The sequence below is a fragment of the Oryctolagus cuniculus genome, chromosome 14 (assembly GCF_964237555.1).
Source record: "Oryctolagus cuniculus chromosome 14, mOryCun1.1, whole genome shotgun sequence".
Classification (NCBI taxonomy): domain Eukaryota; kingdom Metazoa; phylum Chordata; class Mammalia; order Lagomorpha; family Leporidae; genus Oryctolagus; species Oryctolagus cuniculus.
Genome location: NC_091445.1, coordinates 4,720,383 through 4,737,282, shown reverse-complemented (window position 1 = coordinate 4,737,282; position 16,900 = coordinate 4,720,383). Strand labels below are relative to the sequence as shown.

The window sequence follows — 16,900 nt, the reverse complement described above, 5'->3', positions numbered from 1 at the left end:
GTTGGCTCACAGAGCTCCCCCCTGTGGTTGGTGTCTGGCCTAGAAAGTGAGCAATGCCACCCGCTAGCAGGTGGAAAGAGCCTTGCACGCCCGGGTTTGATGTCTCCTTGGTAGCCTTCTCATGAGGACACTGTGTCAAGACAGGGCGACCGTGATCATCTTACCCTTGAACACTTCTGTAGTATCACCAGCAGCTGGGCGGGAACCAGAGATTCTCGATGTAGACGTTCGTTGAGAACTTGGCATTTCGATTTCGCCAGAGCATTAGCGTTCCCTGTGAACTGTGATTCAGACGGAGGGGCGACCACAGAGGAGGAGCCCACCGGAGGCCTCTTTAATTACGTTTCTCATCTGTATTTTGAGAAGAAACCCTCAGATGGATCAGTCTCCCAAGAATTTCTTCCAAGATTCTCCTGCTAACTTAGTATGATTGATTTCTGAAAAATGATTTCTGTGAAAGGTTGAAATGTGAGTATTTTTGCTGTCTCCATCTTTAAAAATGAAATATGGTATTACATATGGATATTATAAATGTTAAAGTGGGAAAAGGTGTTTCTATGTATGACTTTACCGTGTCTCCTTCCTCTTTGCACATTGATTGGCTAATATCCGAATAAATGTCAGACCCATTTTGATTATCCTAGTCATTGAAGTGTTATGGCCTGTCCCTAAAATATTTAGCACTTCACTTTAAAAATGAGATGTTCCATTCCCATGACGAAGATGAGCATTACTGTTCCCAGAAAGGAACTATACAAAGCATTGATTCCCGGTTAACACTCAGCTTCACCCCACTTGCTCTTTTGCGCCGTGGCCTCAGCGCATTGTCAAGAGAACGAAGTTGCACACGGTACAGTGTGTGGAGTACATTCCCACCACACCTGGTAAGATTGCTCAGAATAATGTAATCAGCCATGTGGTTTCCTGCTCAAAGGGAATTAACCATCTACTTACTAAAACACAACAGTTCCAATAATATTTCCAGTTTCTACCACTTGAGGACAAGTCTACTTCAACAGCACCTTGGAAATTTTCTAAGTATAACCCCCAACTGACAGGCGTGTAACACTTCCTCTCAGGTCATGCTTCACGACGTCTTACCTGCGTGCATGGAGAGAAAGCGTACTGACTGCGTTAGAATGAACGAAGGACACGCTGTGGTTTCAGACAGGAAAAGTGGAGCCATGCAAATGGGATTCTGGCCTCATGATAGTCTTCAACGTACTGAATTGTTTAACTGTGATTTAGGAATGTAAGATGTGTTCTGACTGCAGGTGTTGTTATGTGTAGTGTCTTCCTGGGAAAATGGAATTATTTGTAAGGGTTTTGTAAATGTACAGTTATGTATAAACACGACTGGAATCTGGGGTCACTCTTAGTAATCTTCTGCATACCAGCTGCCTGACACACTTTGTAAACCGAGTGGATGCACATGTGTGTGCACACGTGTGTTCCCATGTGCGCGTGCACATCATTACATTTCCTCTCAGTGAGTTATCCCCTGGCGTTTTACACCAGTGCTTGAGTTATTCATGTCATGGGGACCTTGAGATGGCGTGGATGCCCTTCACACTGGGCGGTGTGCACATCTAGCTCTTTACAACACAGCTTTGCATTTCCAGTCTCTCTCCCTTCAGTTCTAGCCTTCACTCGATATGCAGTGAAAATGTGTAGGAAGTTATTTGCATAGGTCCAGCCTACATGTGTTCTGAGTGACAGGTTAAAATGTAACGAAGGTGGCCATTGTGACGTAGAATGGGATAGTGTGGCTGCTATAATGTTCAGGAGTCGCTAGTGCCTTTTGTTAAAGATGTATTTATTTGAAAGTGTTACAAGAGCGTCTGAAGTCAAAAGGACTTACGTGTTTTTAAAAAGGTTCTGATGAGTGGCTGACTCTCTGTGGTCAGTCCACTAAATTTTGAATGCTAGAAATAATATCAACAAGGAGAGCTCCGTTGATATATGAACTATTGATATTTTATTCTACATAGGCTGCACCAAGTGCGGAAGTCTGGAGCCGTTAATGCTGAAAATTCACGCAAAACTAAGAAGCCCCCTCAGCTCCGGCACCTTCCTGGTGAGCCGTGCACGTGGGCGCCTCCGTTCCTCACGATCATTTGCCCGGTTAGGTTCCTGGGCTGGTGTGTGTGCTGCCGCACAGACAAACCACCCCGGAAGGAGCAGGGTGTGGAACTGAGAACACGAGAATCATGTGGTCAGTAAAATGGTTATTACTGGTTCCACCTGCCTATGGCTTGGATCCAAATGGCACCTGGCGGTTCTGCGTGCAGCACATTTGCACACGGCGGCCAGAAAGGACAGCGCTGGAAACCACACTGGCCAGACCTCAGGGCCACAGGTGACGAACTTCTTGGGACACTGTTACTTCAACCGTCTCTCACTGCAACAGCGGTTCTGAGTGGCCGTGGCGTCTTGTGGGTGTAGGGCAGGAGCAGCCCCACTCACAGCAGACAGAACGGGCATGGCTGCCCTCCCTCGCAGCACCACCAGTGGCATGACCGACAGCAAGGCAGCCCGCCAGGAGACGAGGCCTGGATGAGGGGCACTGCATTCCCAGCCCCAAGGCACTGGAGCCCTTGAACCTGGAGTTCTTACAGCTCAGCCTGTCCTTAGAAAGGAAGGAACCTTCCCATCGCAAGAAGCTCAAATTGAAGAAATTGTGGAAGATGCCTTCCTCACACAATCTGGTGAGGATACAGTACAGCTTTGTAGAAAAGCGTGTGACGAGTGGACACCGTCCGCGTCGACGTCGGGTTGTGTCACTCAGTGCACAGAGGGTCCCTTGAAACAGCTGTTGGGCTTGACTTGGTCACAGCTGCGTTTCTCCGCCACAGCGCAAGTTGCCCTCACCAAGTTGTGTCTTTGCATCCCAGAGCCACAGTTCTTGGTGGTAATAGGTTACCACCTCTTTCAAATGTGCTTCCAGAAAAATGCTGGTGATCACCGAGCTGGGAAGTCATGCTCGGTTGTACAAAGGAGTTCAGCATTGTCTAGGGCAGTACTGCTTCAGAGAAAGAAATGCGAGTGGGTTGAAAAGTCAAGCGTATGCTTTATATGGCCTCCTATATTATGGGGCCCACTGCTTTGTCATCAACTTGGCCATTATTTACTTGTAACTGAAGAGCTATGACATGACTTAACGTTGTCAGAATGGCTTTAATGGCACGTGTCAGTCACTGAAAGTGGCACTGATTCGAGTTGTAACAACACAGCACTCTGTCATAAGCAGAAACTAGCCATATATGTTCACATCAAATAAGTTTATTGGGAAGTACTGGCCTAGGCACATTTTTTAATTCAGTGAAAAGCCCTCAGAGAACTGAGCGTCTAGCCACTGGAACAGATAATCTGATTAACACTTTTAAAAATACAAACCACATACCGAAGTGTTAGAAGAAAATAGAAGCACTAATAATTGCAAGAGACCTATCGTACCATTAAGGTTCTCGAGTCAATACCCAAATCCAAAATGAAAATGCTCAGTACAGTAGATACTGCTAAATTTATTGGACAGAACAAATAACCCAATCAGAGTCACTGCAGCCAGAGTGCTTCCCAAGTCAGTCCCAGTATCTTCAAGGTAGTTTTCTCCACAAAGTCACATCACAATCAAACTTACAGTACTGAATCATCAGCTTCAAGTTTGATCCATTTACCAAAAACAGCACTTTAAATAGGACAGTAATCTCGGACTCTCCTCCAAAATTGCTGTCTTGCTTATAGATACCGGCACTGCGAAGCTACATGGTCCCATGAAGCTCTTCATGGCTTGGTGATGCGTAGCACCCACGACACCCACAGGGCACGTTCCATGTGGGGTGCACCCAGTGTGACCCGGAAACACCCTTCCTGTCACTTCACAGGCAGGACCTGTTGGGCCAGCTCAGTCACTTCACGTTCCCTCTCGTGTGAGGCTTTGTTGAGAAAGGTGTTTCTACTTACATCGTCGAGTTCTGCGAAGTTTTGCGTGATGTGTCTATGAAAGAAACTTACTGTGCATTTGCAAAAAGGAATAACATAGCAAAGATTTTTTTTTCCTTCAAGTAACCAGAAATACTTTGCTGGTTTGCTCGGGCAGTAAGCAAATCAGAAAATATGAAATACTGATTGCAGGGGCAGGCGCTGTAGCATCGTGGGTCTATCCCACAGCCTGCCATGCTGGCATCCCATATGGGTGCTGGTTCAGGTCCTGGCTGCTCCACCTCCAATCCAGCTCCCTGCTAATGGTCTGGGAAAAGCAGCAGAAGATGGGGCAAGTCCTTGGGCCCTGCCATGCACGTGGGAGACCTAGCAGAAGCTCCTGGCTTTTGTGTGGCCCAGCCCTGGCCGTTGCAGTCATCTGGGGAGTGAACCAGCAGACACCAGATCTCTTTCTGGAACTGTGACTTTCAAATAAATAAATGTCTTTTTTAAAAGTATATATTAGAGAAGTATATCTTTGAGAAAGCTTCCATGGTTATTTGAATTTTGTCTTATGTTATGTTTCTGGCGGCCCTGGAAGTATGGATTCTCATCAAGTAACGGTGACTTAGGCTCTTGCCTGGGCCTCAGACACTGAGCAGAAGCAGCTCCGGAGGAGTTCTGCAGGCGACAAGGGGTTGAATCAGAAGCCTGTGCCGTCTGACTTGCGAACACAGATTTCCTACTCCGGATGGGAGGAAGATCGGGTTTCCCGAGGTGAATGACTGAGCTTCCAACGGCCACAAGAAATGTCTGGCTCAGAAGTCCGGTGCTGGCCGTGACCTCCTAGCACCCCGCAGATGGGCGCGGACGCTGTGGGTCTTGTGGGTCCCTGGTGCTGATCTTCATCCCATTTCCCAAGAAGAAGCGGTTTTCAGATACACATCGTACTGATTCAAACTTCTAATCTATTTCTGGCAGAAAAACCTATACACAAATGAAATGCAGAGTTGAGAAAGTAAGAATTTAACCCACAAGAGTTGCAAAAAATTCCTCAATAATTTTGGCTTTGGAGAGAGTGCATGCGTGTGTGCAGTGTTTTATTGATGTATTTCAGCTTTCAAACTCTTCCAAGTAAATGCTTTCGTGTGTCACACATGGAGTTGAGATTTTTCCCTTTTGTTTAAGGAATAATAATCAAAATTCAGAATGTGTTGGAGCTCAGGACATTGGTTACTAAGTTACTGGGCTACAGATTTTTATCCATGTGTTCCCATTCAAAGAGTACATATTTTTTAATTTTTCAAAATACTGAGACAGAATTGTGAGAGAACTGGGTTCGGAGGAGGTTTCTGAGACAAACAGAACTGCAAAGCAGAGTCCGTGTCTGGGGGAACCTTGACCTTTGTGTCCCACCCAGCAGGGAGGGGTCAGAAGAGAAGTGTGGCTGCAGGGCCAGGGAAGCCTGTCGCTCGCCCAGCCAGCTCCTCTGCTGCCGTGGAGAGGTTTGTTGGCGTTCCCCAGCCGGAGCTGGGCACTTCTGTTTCATATGAATACGACTTGTCCGCCTGGAGCTCATACAAGGGTCTAGTCCCCGAGGTCCAATGTCCGTGGTGTCAAGAGGTGAGAGCGACAGGACGGGTGTTCCCAGGGCGGCCCCGGGAAGTTTCTAGATTCGATTAGCCCGTTCGGGACGTGCCCTGGTGACCAAATCCAGGTGGTGGACACCACACCTGTAGGCAGGCTCACACCTCCCTGCCTTTGGCCAGGTGAGACTCTGAGCTGCCTTGGGAGTCCGCCAGCTGGAGGTGGCCTGTCACCGAGAGACAGAGCCCGGAGGGGCCCAGGGCAGCCTGCACCTCTGAGCGAACCAAGCTTGTTTCCCTTTAAAGCCAGCCTACCAGTCAAGAAAAGCTCGCCATTACAGGCGACGTGAGTCACAAGGACGCATTCTCACGCCACGCGTGAGACCAAAGACGGTGAATTCACGGGGGGGGGGGGGCAGCATAGCAGCTTCCAAAAAGGAACAAAGGCAAGCAAGGGGTAACAGCCCAGGAAGCGCTCTTCCAGACAGTACAGAAACGAGTTACCCAGTCGTGCGTGATCTTGGTTCCCCCAAATCTGACTTGTGTGTGCAGGAAGAAATTCACTTATTTGTGAGTGTAAGTTTTCCTCTGTCATATTACCTCTAGTAGCCGCAGTTAATCCGGTGGTTAAGGTACTCTGTGGAATCATTGAAGAGCTAATGCAGGCTCACAGTAGCTCTTAGCATACAGGGTTAATGTGTACATTAACATTAATGTGTACATCTACATTATTCCATAAGGAATAGCTTAGGCCCTGGCATGAACAGGGTTTTACCTTTTTTTTGGAACACTATGAAGTGAAAAAAAAAAAAAAAAAAAAAACCACACGCGGTGAGAACATAGTCACCGGAAAGCCAAGTCCACGTAGCACTTCAGCTACCGTGGCTGCGGGCGAGGGCATCCACGCTACTGCCACGTTTGACAGCGTGAAGTCCAGTGCCCCATTAAAAGGTCACGGATGATTCACCTTGGGTCCATGCTCCTCGTCTACCCCAAGCCCCAGTGTTTGCGCTCAAGCAGCCCACACAGCCTTTCTCCTCTGCCCTGTTCCTGTCCCGCCCTCTCTCTGCCTGGAGTCCGGCCGTTAGAAAGCGCCGCTGAGCTGCAGCAGGTGCAGTTCCTCAGAGCGCATGCGTGGGTCACTGCGGCGCGTCCCCGCACCAGGGCCCTCGTCTGCTGGTCCCTTCAGACACCCATGACAGTCTCCACTTTGTGAACTGCACGTCTTTGGCGTGATGGAGCAGGCTCCGGGGCGGGAGAGTGTGTGTGCCGAATGGGTGTTAGCGGTGCAGGGCTATGGCAGGCAGACAGCGGGCAGCCTCCTGGCTCCCTTGTTTACTGCCCGGCTCCCTGCCTAGCCCATTCCACAGATGCAAATGCCAAAGCGTTTCTTCTTGACGCCATCACATTTTGATAATCATGCTGTCTCTCACACTGTGATGTCATCATGATCTCATAGGTGGGAAATTATATCCATGGCGAGAAATGGGCAGAAAAATGTTTAATTTTCTTCTCCTTCTTCTGTAATAACAGGTTTAGGGATCCAACGTCTCTGAACATTGGCCACTGTTTTGAAGTTCACGTTCCTCTGTCAGTAGTCAGTTCTCCTGTTAGGAGTCAAATCCCCACTGCTACAAAACAGTGTACCAGTCAATGTCCATGGTCTCAGCTCCAGCCGCTGAGGGGGCGAGGGAGAGGAGGGTGGCTCACTGCACGGGTCCTCCGCTGGGAAATGGAGCGGCTGTGCACCCCGCTGGGTGGGAAAGCGCCCGGGGCTCCCGGAGCTGAGCGCTGTGCTCCTGGCGCGCACTGACCCGGCGAACGGCTGGCTGTGTGAGAACGGAGGTATCAGCAGACACAAGATGTTTTCAGGAAGTCCTGTTCTCAGGAGAGTTCTGCTCTTCTTCATCACTTGGTCAAACAGCCTGAAAATGCTTCGTGTCCACATGAGGGGCGGAAGCTGGCGTAATCGGACCGCTGATGCGGTCCCGAGGGCTCGGCGCCCAGAGGTTTAGAATATGAACTTAGAAAAGGAAGAAAAACAGACAGCACAGGAAAGCAAGTCTCATGAAAAGGTCTCCATTAAAATGCCCGAAGCCGAAGACACCATTGGATAGCTGAACCTCAGCTTTCTCAGACCCTTAGTTATTCTGCAGGAGAAGTGGAGGAAGACGAAGCAGCTGCCGGATCACCTAGAGATCTTGGAAATGAATCCTTTAAAATCTGTCTGTTTATTTGTTTAGAAAGAGATTCCTACCCACTGGTTCACTCCTCAAATGCCTGCAACAGCTAGGGCGGGACCAGGCCGAAGCTGGGAGCGTAACCAAGTCTCCCATGTGGGTGGCAGGGACCCAACCGCTTGAGCCATCACTGCTGTCTCCCAGGGTGTGCGTTAGCAGGAGGCTGGAATGGGGAGCCGAGCCAGGACTCGAACCCAGGCACTCGAACTTGGGACACAGGCATCCTAAGCAGTGTCTTTAACCCTTGTGCCAACCACCTGCCCTGGAATAGATCCTTTGCCAGTGATTTTGTAAAGCACTTGTTAGTCTACGGTTTGTTATGAACATTTTCCCTTACTTCATTGTCCAATTTGTGTTAAACTATCCTATTAATTTGATGCACAGATTCATCAAATATATAGTATCCACACACACACACACACACACACACACACATACAACACAGGCCCTTTCAAAAGGTCATGGGAAACAGAAGTAAAATATGTTTATTTTGGTGAAAACAATTGAAATCCAGGCACACTTTTTTCCTAAGACACATTTTCTGTTAACTTTTTGAAGATTTCTCAGATAACTGTTGTATCTTAATTCAGTTTTCCATATGTGTGTGTTTTTTTTAATCTACTGTTTGGGGAACTGTGATAGGACTAATGCACGAGTATTTAAGTTGAATTGTTCGGAAACAGAAAAGCCTTTAAATTGAGTTTCATTGATGAGCCATCCTTAAAAAGGTTAGAATCACATTCTTTCTATTGTCTAAATTCTTTTATCTGTTTTAGCGGCATCGTGTGTTTGCAATTTTGTATAAATTTTAGAATAAAGTTTCATTTTATGAAACATTAAACTGTAGTGAATTTGTGCAATTATAATCACCTAAAACATCAGGTCAAAATAAATTTCAGATTAATTATAAAAATAAAAATGACAGTATTATGAAGAGTAGAAATAGCACAAAGTATCTAGAAAATTATTGTCCTGATCTCAGGCACTGTATGGACTCAGAACCCGCGAGTGAGAGCTCAGTGCCTGGCTCTATCGTCTCCCGCTGTGTGGCTCTGGGCAGCAACTGCACTTTGCCTCTGCTCTTAACTGTGGAACAGGAAGAATTCATAGCGCCCTGCACCCATCCACGCAGGGTGTGAGAAACACGTGCAGTGATGCACATGAATCACTTTGTACCCTATCCATAGCAGGAATTGTCGCTGCAGTCACAGAGAACAAAGCCATATGATTCTTTTGCTTTATTACTCCACTGCCATTGAAGAGAGAAACAGAAGTGGATATAAAAATTCTGGCACACTCATGCCTTTTGTAAGGCATCTTGGGGATTCAGGCAGCTGCAGCCTGGCCACCCCCTCAGCCGTGGCCATGTTCCGTGCACAGACCAGGGCAGTGCTGGAAGACACGGAGGCACAGAGTCCACATTTGTTGCACCACAAAGTCTCCCAGCCAAGCTGGCCAAAGGGACGTCACAGAGACCTCCATCAAGTTCAAGTTTCAGAAGTGGCTCTGCATACCCCTCTCATCTCAAGGGGTCCAGGGAGCTGAGCTGCCCAGGGTTGGCACTGCTGCCCGTGGCTGCCTCCTGTTCATCTCTCAACCCAAACAGCTTTTTCCCCGGGGAGCTCAAGCCCCCGCCCCTCGCGCACATCACGCACGTGCTGCTTTATTCTCTTCCCAGCACACACTGCTCTGTTAGGTTACCCTACTGATGAGCTGCTGTGTTTATCTTAGGTCTCCCCACACTGCAGCATGAGCTCTCTCAGAGCGAGAGCTGTCTGCCTTGCCCACTCCTGAATGAATGAATGAGAACGAGAACAGTGGCCCAATGTGAACTGCGTGAGCCGTGGGGCTGCCGTCCATCGCTACCCGGTGGTGTTGGAAGCAGCTGAACCTCACGCGGTTAGATTCCCATCACTGCTTCCCCGAAATCTGCCCATTGCGTGGGACAACAACGTGCCTTCACAGCCAAAGGAGCCCCTGTCCTCGTTCCCGTGCGTGAAGGAGCTCCGTGTATCACGGTAGGCTCCGCCCAGCCCGTGGACCCATATACCCCAGCTCGGGCCATCTAGCACCACCCCAGGACATCCACGGCGCCGGGAACACTGTCCAGACCCCGCACCTTGCCTGCCGTGTGCCTCATTTTAACAGAGCTTTGGGGGTTGCTTGGACGTGCGGGAAGCATTTGCACGAGTGTAGCTGGGGAAAGCAGAGACAGAAATGACCTGGACAGCCCCACCGCGGGGTGGGAGCAGGTGCAGCGCCCTCTCTGCTCCTGCTGTTTCTCTCCTTTTTTGTTTTACTCATGTCCAATTCTTTTTCTCCATGTCCAGTTCCTGGCACGAGAGTGCCAGGGTTTGTGACAGTGGCATGTGGCGGGCACGGAGCTACTGCAGGAGGCAAGTTACTCCCCCAAATCCCAGCAGCCCACCCGTGGGACAGACACACATGATAATTAAACTCCATCGTGTTTCCTATCTTCCCAACTGCCTACTTTCTCACCATGAATGTACACTATTTAAGAGGGAAGGGCGGAACATATTTTATTTAACAATTTGCTCACTTGGTTTATAATCCGAAGCACTTGGGCATATGGTGTGTGGGCCTCCATTGGATTCTTGCTCGAGGCTCTTGTTTATAGGGACAAGCCTGCCGTCAAGAGACAGTCTTCTGTCCTGGGTCTCTCTTCTGGCTGCTGTTTCTACGGGCTATTCTGCCTAACAAAGTACCCTAGACTCAGCAGCTCACAATAACCACTTTATTACGAGAACTTTGCGCATCCAGAATACAGGAGAGGCAGAGAGAGACACACACACAGAGAAAGAAAGAGAAAGAGAGAGAGAGAGAGAGAGAGAAAGAGAGAGAGAGAAAGAGATAAAAGAGAGAGAAAGAGAAAGAGAGAGAGAGAGAAAGAGAGCGAGAAAGAAAGAGATGAGAGAGAGAGAGAGAGAGAGAGAGAGAGAGGTCTTTTGTCCACTGGTTCACTCCCCAGTTGGACGCAAGGGCCGGAGCCCTCATCAGTAGTTCTAGAACACCACCCAACCTCCACCCTGCACACCTGATCAGCTCCCTTTCCTTAGGGAGAGTGACTTCCGCCCGCTGTTTAAGGGCCCTGTATGGGGCGATGGAGGGGGCAGATCTCTCCTCTCCCCGAGCCTGCTCTGCCGCAGCCCTGGGCTCCCGGGCAGACCGGCCGATGGCTTGACCTTGGTCGGGTGGCTGCCCTTCCCTGGGCCTTTCCGCGTGACAAGGTTGCCCAAGGACGGATGGCGTCCGGAGCGTTTGCCGGGCTTCCCAGTCCTGGTCTCCAAACCTCGCCGATTCTGAGCGCCCCTGATGCCTGCGGGGCACGGGTCCTGCAGCAGGGCGGGTACGGCGCCACCTGCGCGGGGATGCCCACCTGCAGGCCAGCCCCACTGCTCGTCCCGCGACCTCTCCTCGGCGCCGGCCATCTACGCACCTGAGCGCTCCGAGAACGGGTTTCACCTGCCTCCTGGCACGGGGCCTAGTCCATCTGAGACGGTTTTAAACACCTGGGCTGAACCAAGGAGTACACGAACGAATCTCTTGGGCGGGAAAGGCCATCTCGGTATTGCAAAACCGTGGACTTCCGGCGCAGTACTGCAAGTGTCACGCGGCCACAAGGAATATTCTGGGCCGTTTCAGGCTTCTCTGAGGAACTGTTTCAACCTTGAGGTTAGACCTGAAGACGTCGCCTCGGGGCAGAGGGACCCCGACCCAGGGGAGGACCCCGACCCAGTGGGGACTCCGCGGCGGAGATGCCTCTTTCCATGGGGAACGTGGCGTCCCCACCGCGTCGGGCCGGCTTCGGCCAGGCAGCCACGCCCGGGACCCCGCGCGGCCCACGTCCGTCTGCCCGTCCGTCCGGCGCTCAGCCGAGGGCTCCTGGCATCGCTCCCGCTCTGGGTGGCTGGGTGAGGGCGTGCGGGGCTCACCTTGCGCGTTCTTCCGTGTTGCGTGGGTCTTCTGGGGACCCTCGTTCCAGCCGCTGCTCGCTTCCTAGCTCTGCCCACGGTGAGGGTCAGGCAGCGAAGGGGACGCCTCACACCGTAACCTTGGCTTTAGCCGTGTCCACTCAGAGGAGCGAGCGCCGACTGGCACAATACCTGGTTGGTTCCAGGGCTGGACAGAGGAAAGTGCAAGGGGAGCCTGGGACACGTGATTGGCCTGGAAAATAGGGCGTTGCTAAAAGATAAAGATTTATTTATTTGAAAGAGTGACAGAGAGAGGGAGAGATGGAAGAGAGAGATTTTCCGTCTGCTCGTTCACACCCCCAGAGGGCTGCAGGAGCCAGGGCAAGGCCAGTCCAAAGCCAGGGGCTTCTCCCAGTCTCTCCCATGGGTGGCAGGGCCCCCAGACACTTGGACTCCCTTTCACTGCTTTTCCCAGGCCGTTAGCAGGGAGCTGGGTTGGAAGTGGAGCAGCCGGGACGCACACAGGCTCCCATGTGGGAGGCTGGCATCGTAGGCGAGGCTTGACCTGTTCCACCATGATGCCGCCGGCCTCAGTGAGGCAAGGTCCTTCTGAGGCCCAGAACTGTCCCTGGGCCCAAGCAGGTGCTTGGATAAACGTGTCCAGGATGAAGAAATGCAGGCGGCCTTGGGAGTGAGACAGGTGGGTGCCCTTCCCATCGGGCACACCCCACTCTGGGTCAGACCCTCCTCTCCCGCTCCCCAGCTGTGTGGCTTCGGGGAGGTTCCTCCAGCTGCCTGCTCTACCGAATGGGAACTGGACAAACACACATGCAGCGTGGGGGTATGCAGCGTGGGGGTATACAGTGTGGGGGTGTGCCGTGTGGGGGTATACAGCGTGGGGGTATGCAGCATGGGGGTATGCAGTGTGGGGGTGTGCAGCCTGTTAGGAGTGTTTACTCAGTACCTGGGGTTGATTTCACAGCTCTCTAAAGAGAGTATTTGGATGGTGGCTGTGAGAATTAATGGAATCCACCCCAATAATAGTGTTTATTATTGGTTACATTTTAATCAAATTGCAACTGTATGAAGTAGGGAAAACATCCTCATTTTTTTAAAGATTTATTTTACTTATTTGAAAAGAGTTACAGAGAGAGGTAGAGCCAGAGAGAGAGAGAGAGAGAGAGCTTCCATCCATCACACAGTGCACTTCCACAAACAGTGTCACTGGGCAGTGCCATCTGAGGGGACCGCTGTCCGTGCGGCCCGCTGTTGATTGTGGCTGTACCAGCAGATATAGATCCTCAGGACACAGAGTTCAGCACTGAGACCAGGAGGGTTTCGGTCTGTGAAATCAGTCAGTGCACTCAGGACAGGCAGAGATGTGGTGGCACCCAGGAGACCCCAGTGAGCCCAGGACGGCCTGGCTTGAAGCTGGGACCCCGTCCATCCGGGGAATTGAGACCTGGACACTGTCCACTTGGCTTTTGCTCAAGCAAAACCGAGCTCTGCGCTGCACACAGACCAGGGGACCGCTAGGTGGCTCCCCTGAGTCCGTCTGAGCTGGGGCCAGTCGGGAAAACCCTGGGCTGGCGGCTGGGGGCCTGGGAGGGGCAGTCCGCGCTGAGCGGCCGCGTTCCCCGAGGTCGGGGTGACGCTGGAGGATCCGAGGGACGGGAAGGTGCAGCAGACCCTCCAGTCGCGAGGCTGACAGCCGGAGCGTCAGAGGCCCCCGCTGGAGTGTTTGTGTGGGAGCTCCGTGTTTGCCCGGGGAGCCGCATCCTCATACATTTGTATTACGAATTTGGAAGCACTGACCTGGTGCAGCAAAGGAGAGACAGTCTGACGCTTGCTGACAAAGCTCCTGTCTGCATGACACGCCTTGCACACCCGGCCCCGTGCCTCAGTCACCGCCTCTCGGGGGCAGGACAGGGTCAGACTCTCATTCTCCGTGCCTGCCCCTGGCGCCTGGGCACCTGGTCCATCCAGTCCGATACAAGCCGGCAGCGTCCTGCTGTCCTGCCCAGAGCTTGCTGTGGTCCCACAGGCAGCAGAAGCCATGGCAGCCTACAGTAATCAGAGATGCAGGTGGGAGAGTGAGACCCCAGGGAGCCGGGAGGGGCGGCAGGGGCTGCACTTCCCAAATAGGAGCCTGCCTAGGATCCCAAGCCCGGATTCTGCTTCAGGGGGGGTCTGGCTGGGGCCTGGCACTCTGCATTTCTCACAAGCTCCCATGATGTCAGTGCGCTTGGTCTGCGGACCCCACGTGGGTGCCCCACTGGTCCTTCTGTCATTTCCTGTGGAATACGAAGCTTGCTCTCAAGTTCACGCCAGAGGGCCTCTGCTGGGGAAATCTGTTGTCTTCATTCCTCCCTGTTGTCAGTTCTCACTAAGAAAACCCTTTGCCCTCTGCCTGGGGCATGCGCTCCATCCCCCACGTCTGGAATGACAGGTTGCACCGCCCCGTTCCCTTCCCACTTCTGCTTATGCAGGGGATGGTGGACCTGTCCACACTCTCTGATCCACTTCCTTGCTCTTGCAATGGCTTGGAAAATCAGGCTGGCTTCAGGTTCTCATCTTCACGAGCTGTTTCAAAACACAAATGGAAAACGCGGGAGCGCAGGTCTTTTTCTCCAACTTAAGAGGGGAAACCCTGGAGACAGCAGTGTTCACACACACAGAGAGCATTTTCATTGTGCAAGGAGAGAGCCCATTCAGAAAAACACGAGAGTGGTGGTTTCAGGCAGAGGCTGTTAAAATCAGTGTGAAACCAACAAAAGACATGAAACCATAATCCAAAGACAGCCAAACAGGAGCTAAGAAGGAAATGAATCACTTAGTGGTTTGTGTGTCTGTGTGCTTCATGATCAGACATCTCTAAACGTGTGTGGACACACGCGTGCTGTCCCCTTCCAGATCCTCACGTGGGAAGGCTACCCTCTTTACACCTATATATAAACTTTTTTTTTTTTTTGACAGGCAGAGTGGACAGTGAGAGAGAAAGAGACAAAGTTCTTCCTTTTGCTGTTGGTTCACCCTCCAATGGCCGCCGCGGCCGGTGTACCGCGCTGATCCGAAGCCAGGAGCCAGGTGCTTCTCCTGGTCTCCCATGGGGTGCAGGGCCCAAGGACTTGGGCCATCCTCCACTGCACTCCCTGGCCACAGCAGAGAGCTGGCCTGGAAGAGGGGCAACCGGGACAGAATCCGGCGCCCCGACCGGGACTAGAACCCAATGTGCCGGTGCCACAAGGCGGAGGATTAGCCTATTGAGCCACAGCACCGGCCACCTATATATAAACTTTTAAAAACTTATTTATTTATTTTAGAGGCAGAGGTACAGAGAGGCAGAGAGAGAGAGAGGTCTTCCATCTGCTGGTTCACTCCCCAGTTGGCTGCAATGGTTGGAGCTGTGCCTGTCTGAAGCCAGGAGCCAAGAGCTTCTTCCAGGTCTCCCACATGGGTGCAGGGACTCAAGGACTTGCATCTTCCACTGCTTTCCCAGGCCACAGCAGAGAGCTGGATGGGAAGTGGAGCAGCCGGGACATGAACTGGTGCCCATACGGGATGCCGGCACTGTAGGCTGCAGCTTTACCCACCACGCCACAGTGCCAGCCCCTCCATGGATTAAGTTTTAACGTTTGTTTCAAAAAGCTTTTAAAAAAAAGATTTTTATTTATTTATTTGAGAGGTAGAGTTACAGACAGCTAGAGGGAAGACAGAGAGAAAGTTCTTCTGTCCACTGGTTCACTCCCCAAATGGCCACAACGGCCAGAGCTGTGCCGATTAGGAGCCAGGAGCCAGGAGCTTCTTCCAGGTCTCCCACGTGGGTGAAGGGGCCCAAGGACTTGGGTCATCTTCTACTGCTTTCCCAGGCCACAGCAGAGAGCTGGATTGGAAGTGGAGCAGCCGGGGCTAAAATGGGTGCCCATATGGGATGCTGGCACCGCAGGTGGAGGATTTACCTACTGCACCACAGTGCCGGCCCCTCAAAAAGCTTTTTTAAGAGACTCAAACCTCATGCTTGCCTAACTAAGTACATTTGTTTCCTAGATATGCTTATGTGGGCCAGAACCCTGCGTCCGGAGGATCCTGAAATCTCAGATCAGTGTTTCCTTATTAGCCCTCTTTCGGAAACAGTCTTTAAACAGAGAAGCAAAATGTCCAGAATCTCCGTTTGGGTGCCCGGGGCTGGGGGCTGGCAGGCCCGGAGTGCGGATGAGAAAGCACCACGCACTGGCCACTCACTGGCCTGGCGGGAGCCAGCCAGGTTTCCTGAGCTGTGCCCTGCAGGGCTGGGGGCCCTGGGTGGCCCCACACCCCTCTGCCCCCATCACTTCAGCCTCCTGCAGGGCAGCTGCCTCACCCCCCAGGCCCCTTCTGCACCCACAAAGGGGCTCCCCCGGGCGCTTCTCGCTTTGGTGGCACTGTCCTGAGTTGCAGGTTCGCCCCTCCTCTAGTTGGGGGACCGTGCATCAGCCCCTCCCCCTCTGCCCTGTGTTCTGCAGTGGGAGTAATTTCCTAACAGCGTGAGCTTTGCAGCCGGCCTAGCATCCCAGGGATCAGAGGTGGATTTTGAGCTTCGGGCCACTTCCTGACCCAGGGCGTGCCCCGTGCGGCTCTGCGGACCCATTCCGGCCACCTTTGTTCGCCCCACTCGCGCTCACGTGTGCCCAGGGCTGCCCGCGCTCCGCGACCCTGCAGGGAGCCTGTCGCCCTTCCGGCGATGGCCCCTGCCCTCTGCCCTCTGCAGCGCCTGGCGGCCAAGAGGCGCAGGTCCGCGCAGCGCCCTTTGGAGCAGGGCGGGCCTGTGCGGACCGAACCAAGCTTAGCGGGTGCGCCGGGCTGTATGTTGCGGCCATGGAGCGGCCGGCGGTGCCGAGCGAGGTGCTCATGAGCCAGGCCATCCAGCCCGCTCACGCCGACGCCCGCGGCCAGCTGAGCGCTGGGCAGCTGCTCAAGTGGGTGGATGCTGCTGCCTGCCTGGCGGGTAGGCGCGGGGATGAGGGGCCGGGGCGCACGGCTGGGGGGATGGGGGCGTGGCGACCGCAGGAGAGGGTCCGCGAAGTAGGATGGAGGGACCGAGCTGAGCCGGGGGATGCGGACCGGGGGAGGGGGATGGGGACCAAGCCCGGTGGCCCAGGACCGGCCATGCAAGGCCAGGGATGGGGCCGGGGACCGGGACTGGGGGTGTGGGAGCCTGACACTTCCAAGTTCTCTTCCTTTC

At 52.6% G+C, this 16,900-nt stretch overlaps 1 protein-coding gene and 1 long non-coding RNA gene across 2 annotated transcripts in view; one reads left to right on the top strand and one right to left on the bottom strand.

Moving 5' to 3' along the window:
* Window positions 1-1,912: 1,912 nt before the first annotated feature.
* LOC138845126 (uncharacterized) lies at window positions 1,913-10,645 on the bottom strand. Its single transcript, XR_011381855.1, has 2 exons — window positions 6,475-10,645; window positions 1,913-4,908 (listed from the first exon to the last, which is right to left on the bottom strand). It is a non-coding gene; the product is annotated as an uncharacterized lncRNA (long non-coding RNA).
* Window positions 10,646-16,331: 5,686 nt separating this feature from the next.
* The window catches only part of ACOT12 (acyl-CoA thioesterase 12), a 45,356-nt gene continuing 44,787 nt past the window's right edge, over window positions 16,332-16,900 (top strand). The window contains exon 1 of the mRNA XM_002713909.5: window positions 16,332-16,663. Coding sequence (XP_002713955.4) covers window positions 16,534-16,663 — 130 coding nt within the window. The 5' untranslated portion in view covers window positions 16,332-16,533. The remainder of the gene's footprint in view (window positions 16,664-16,900) is intronic.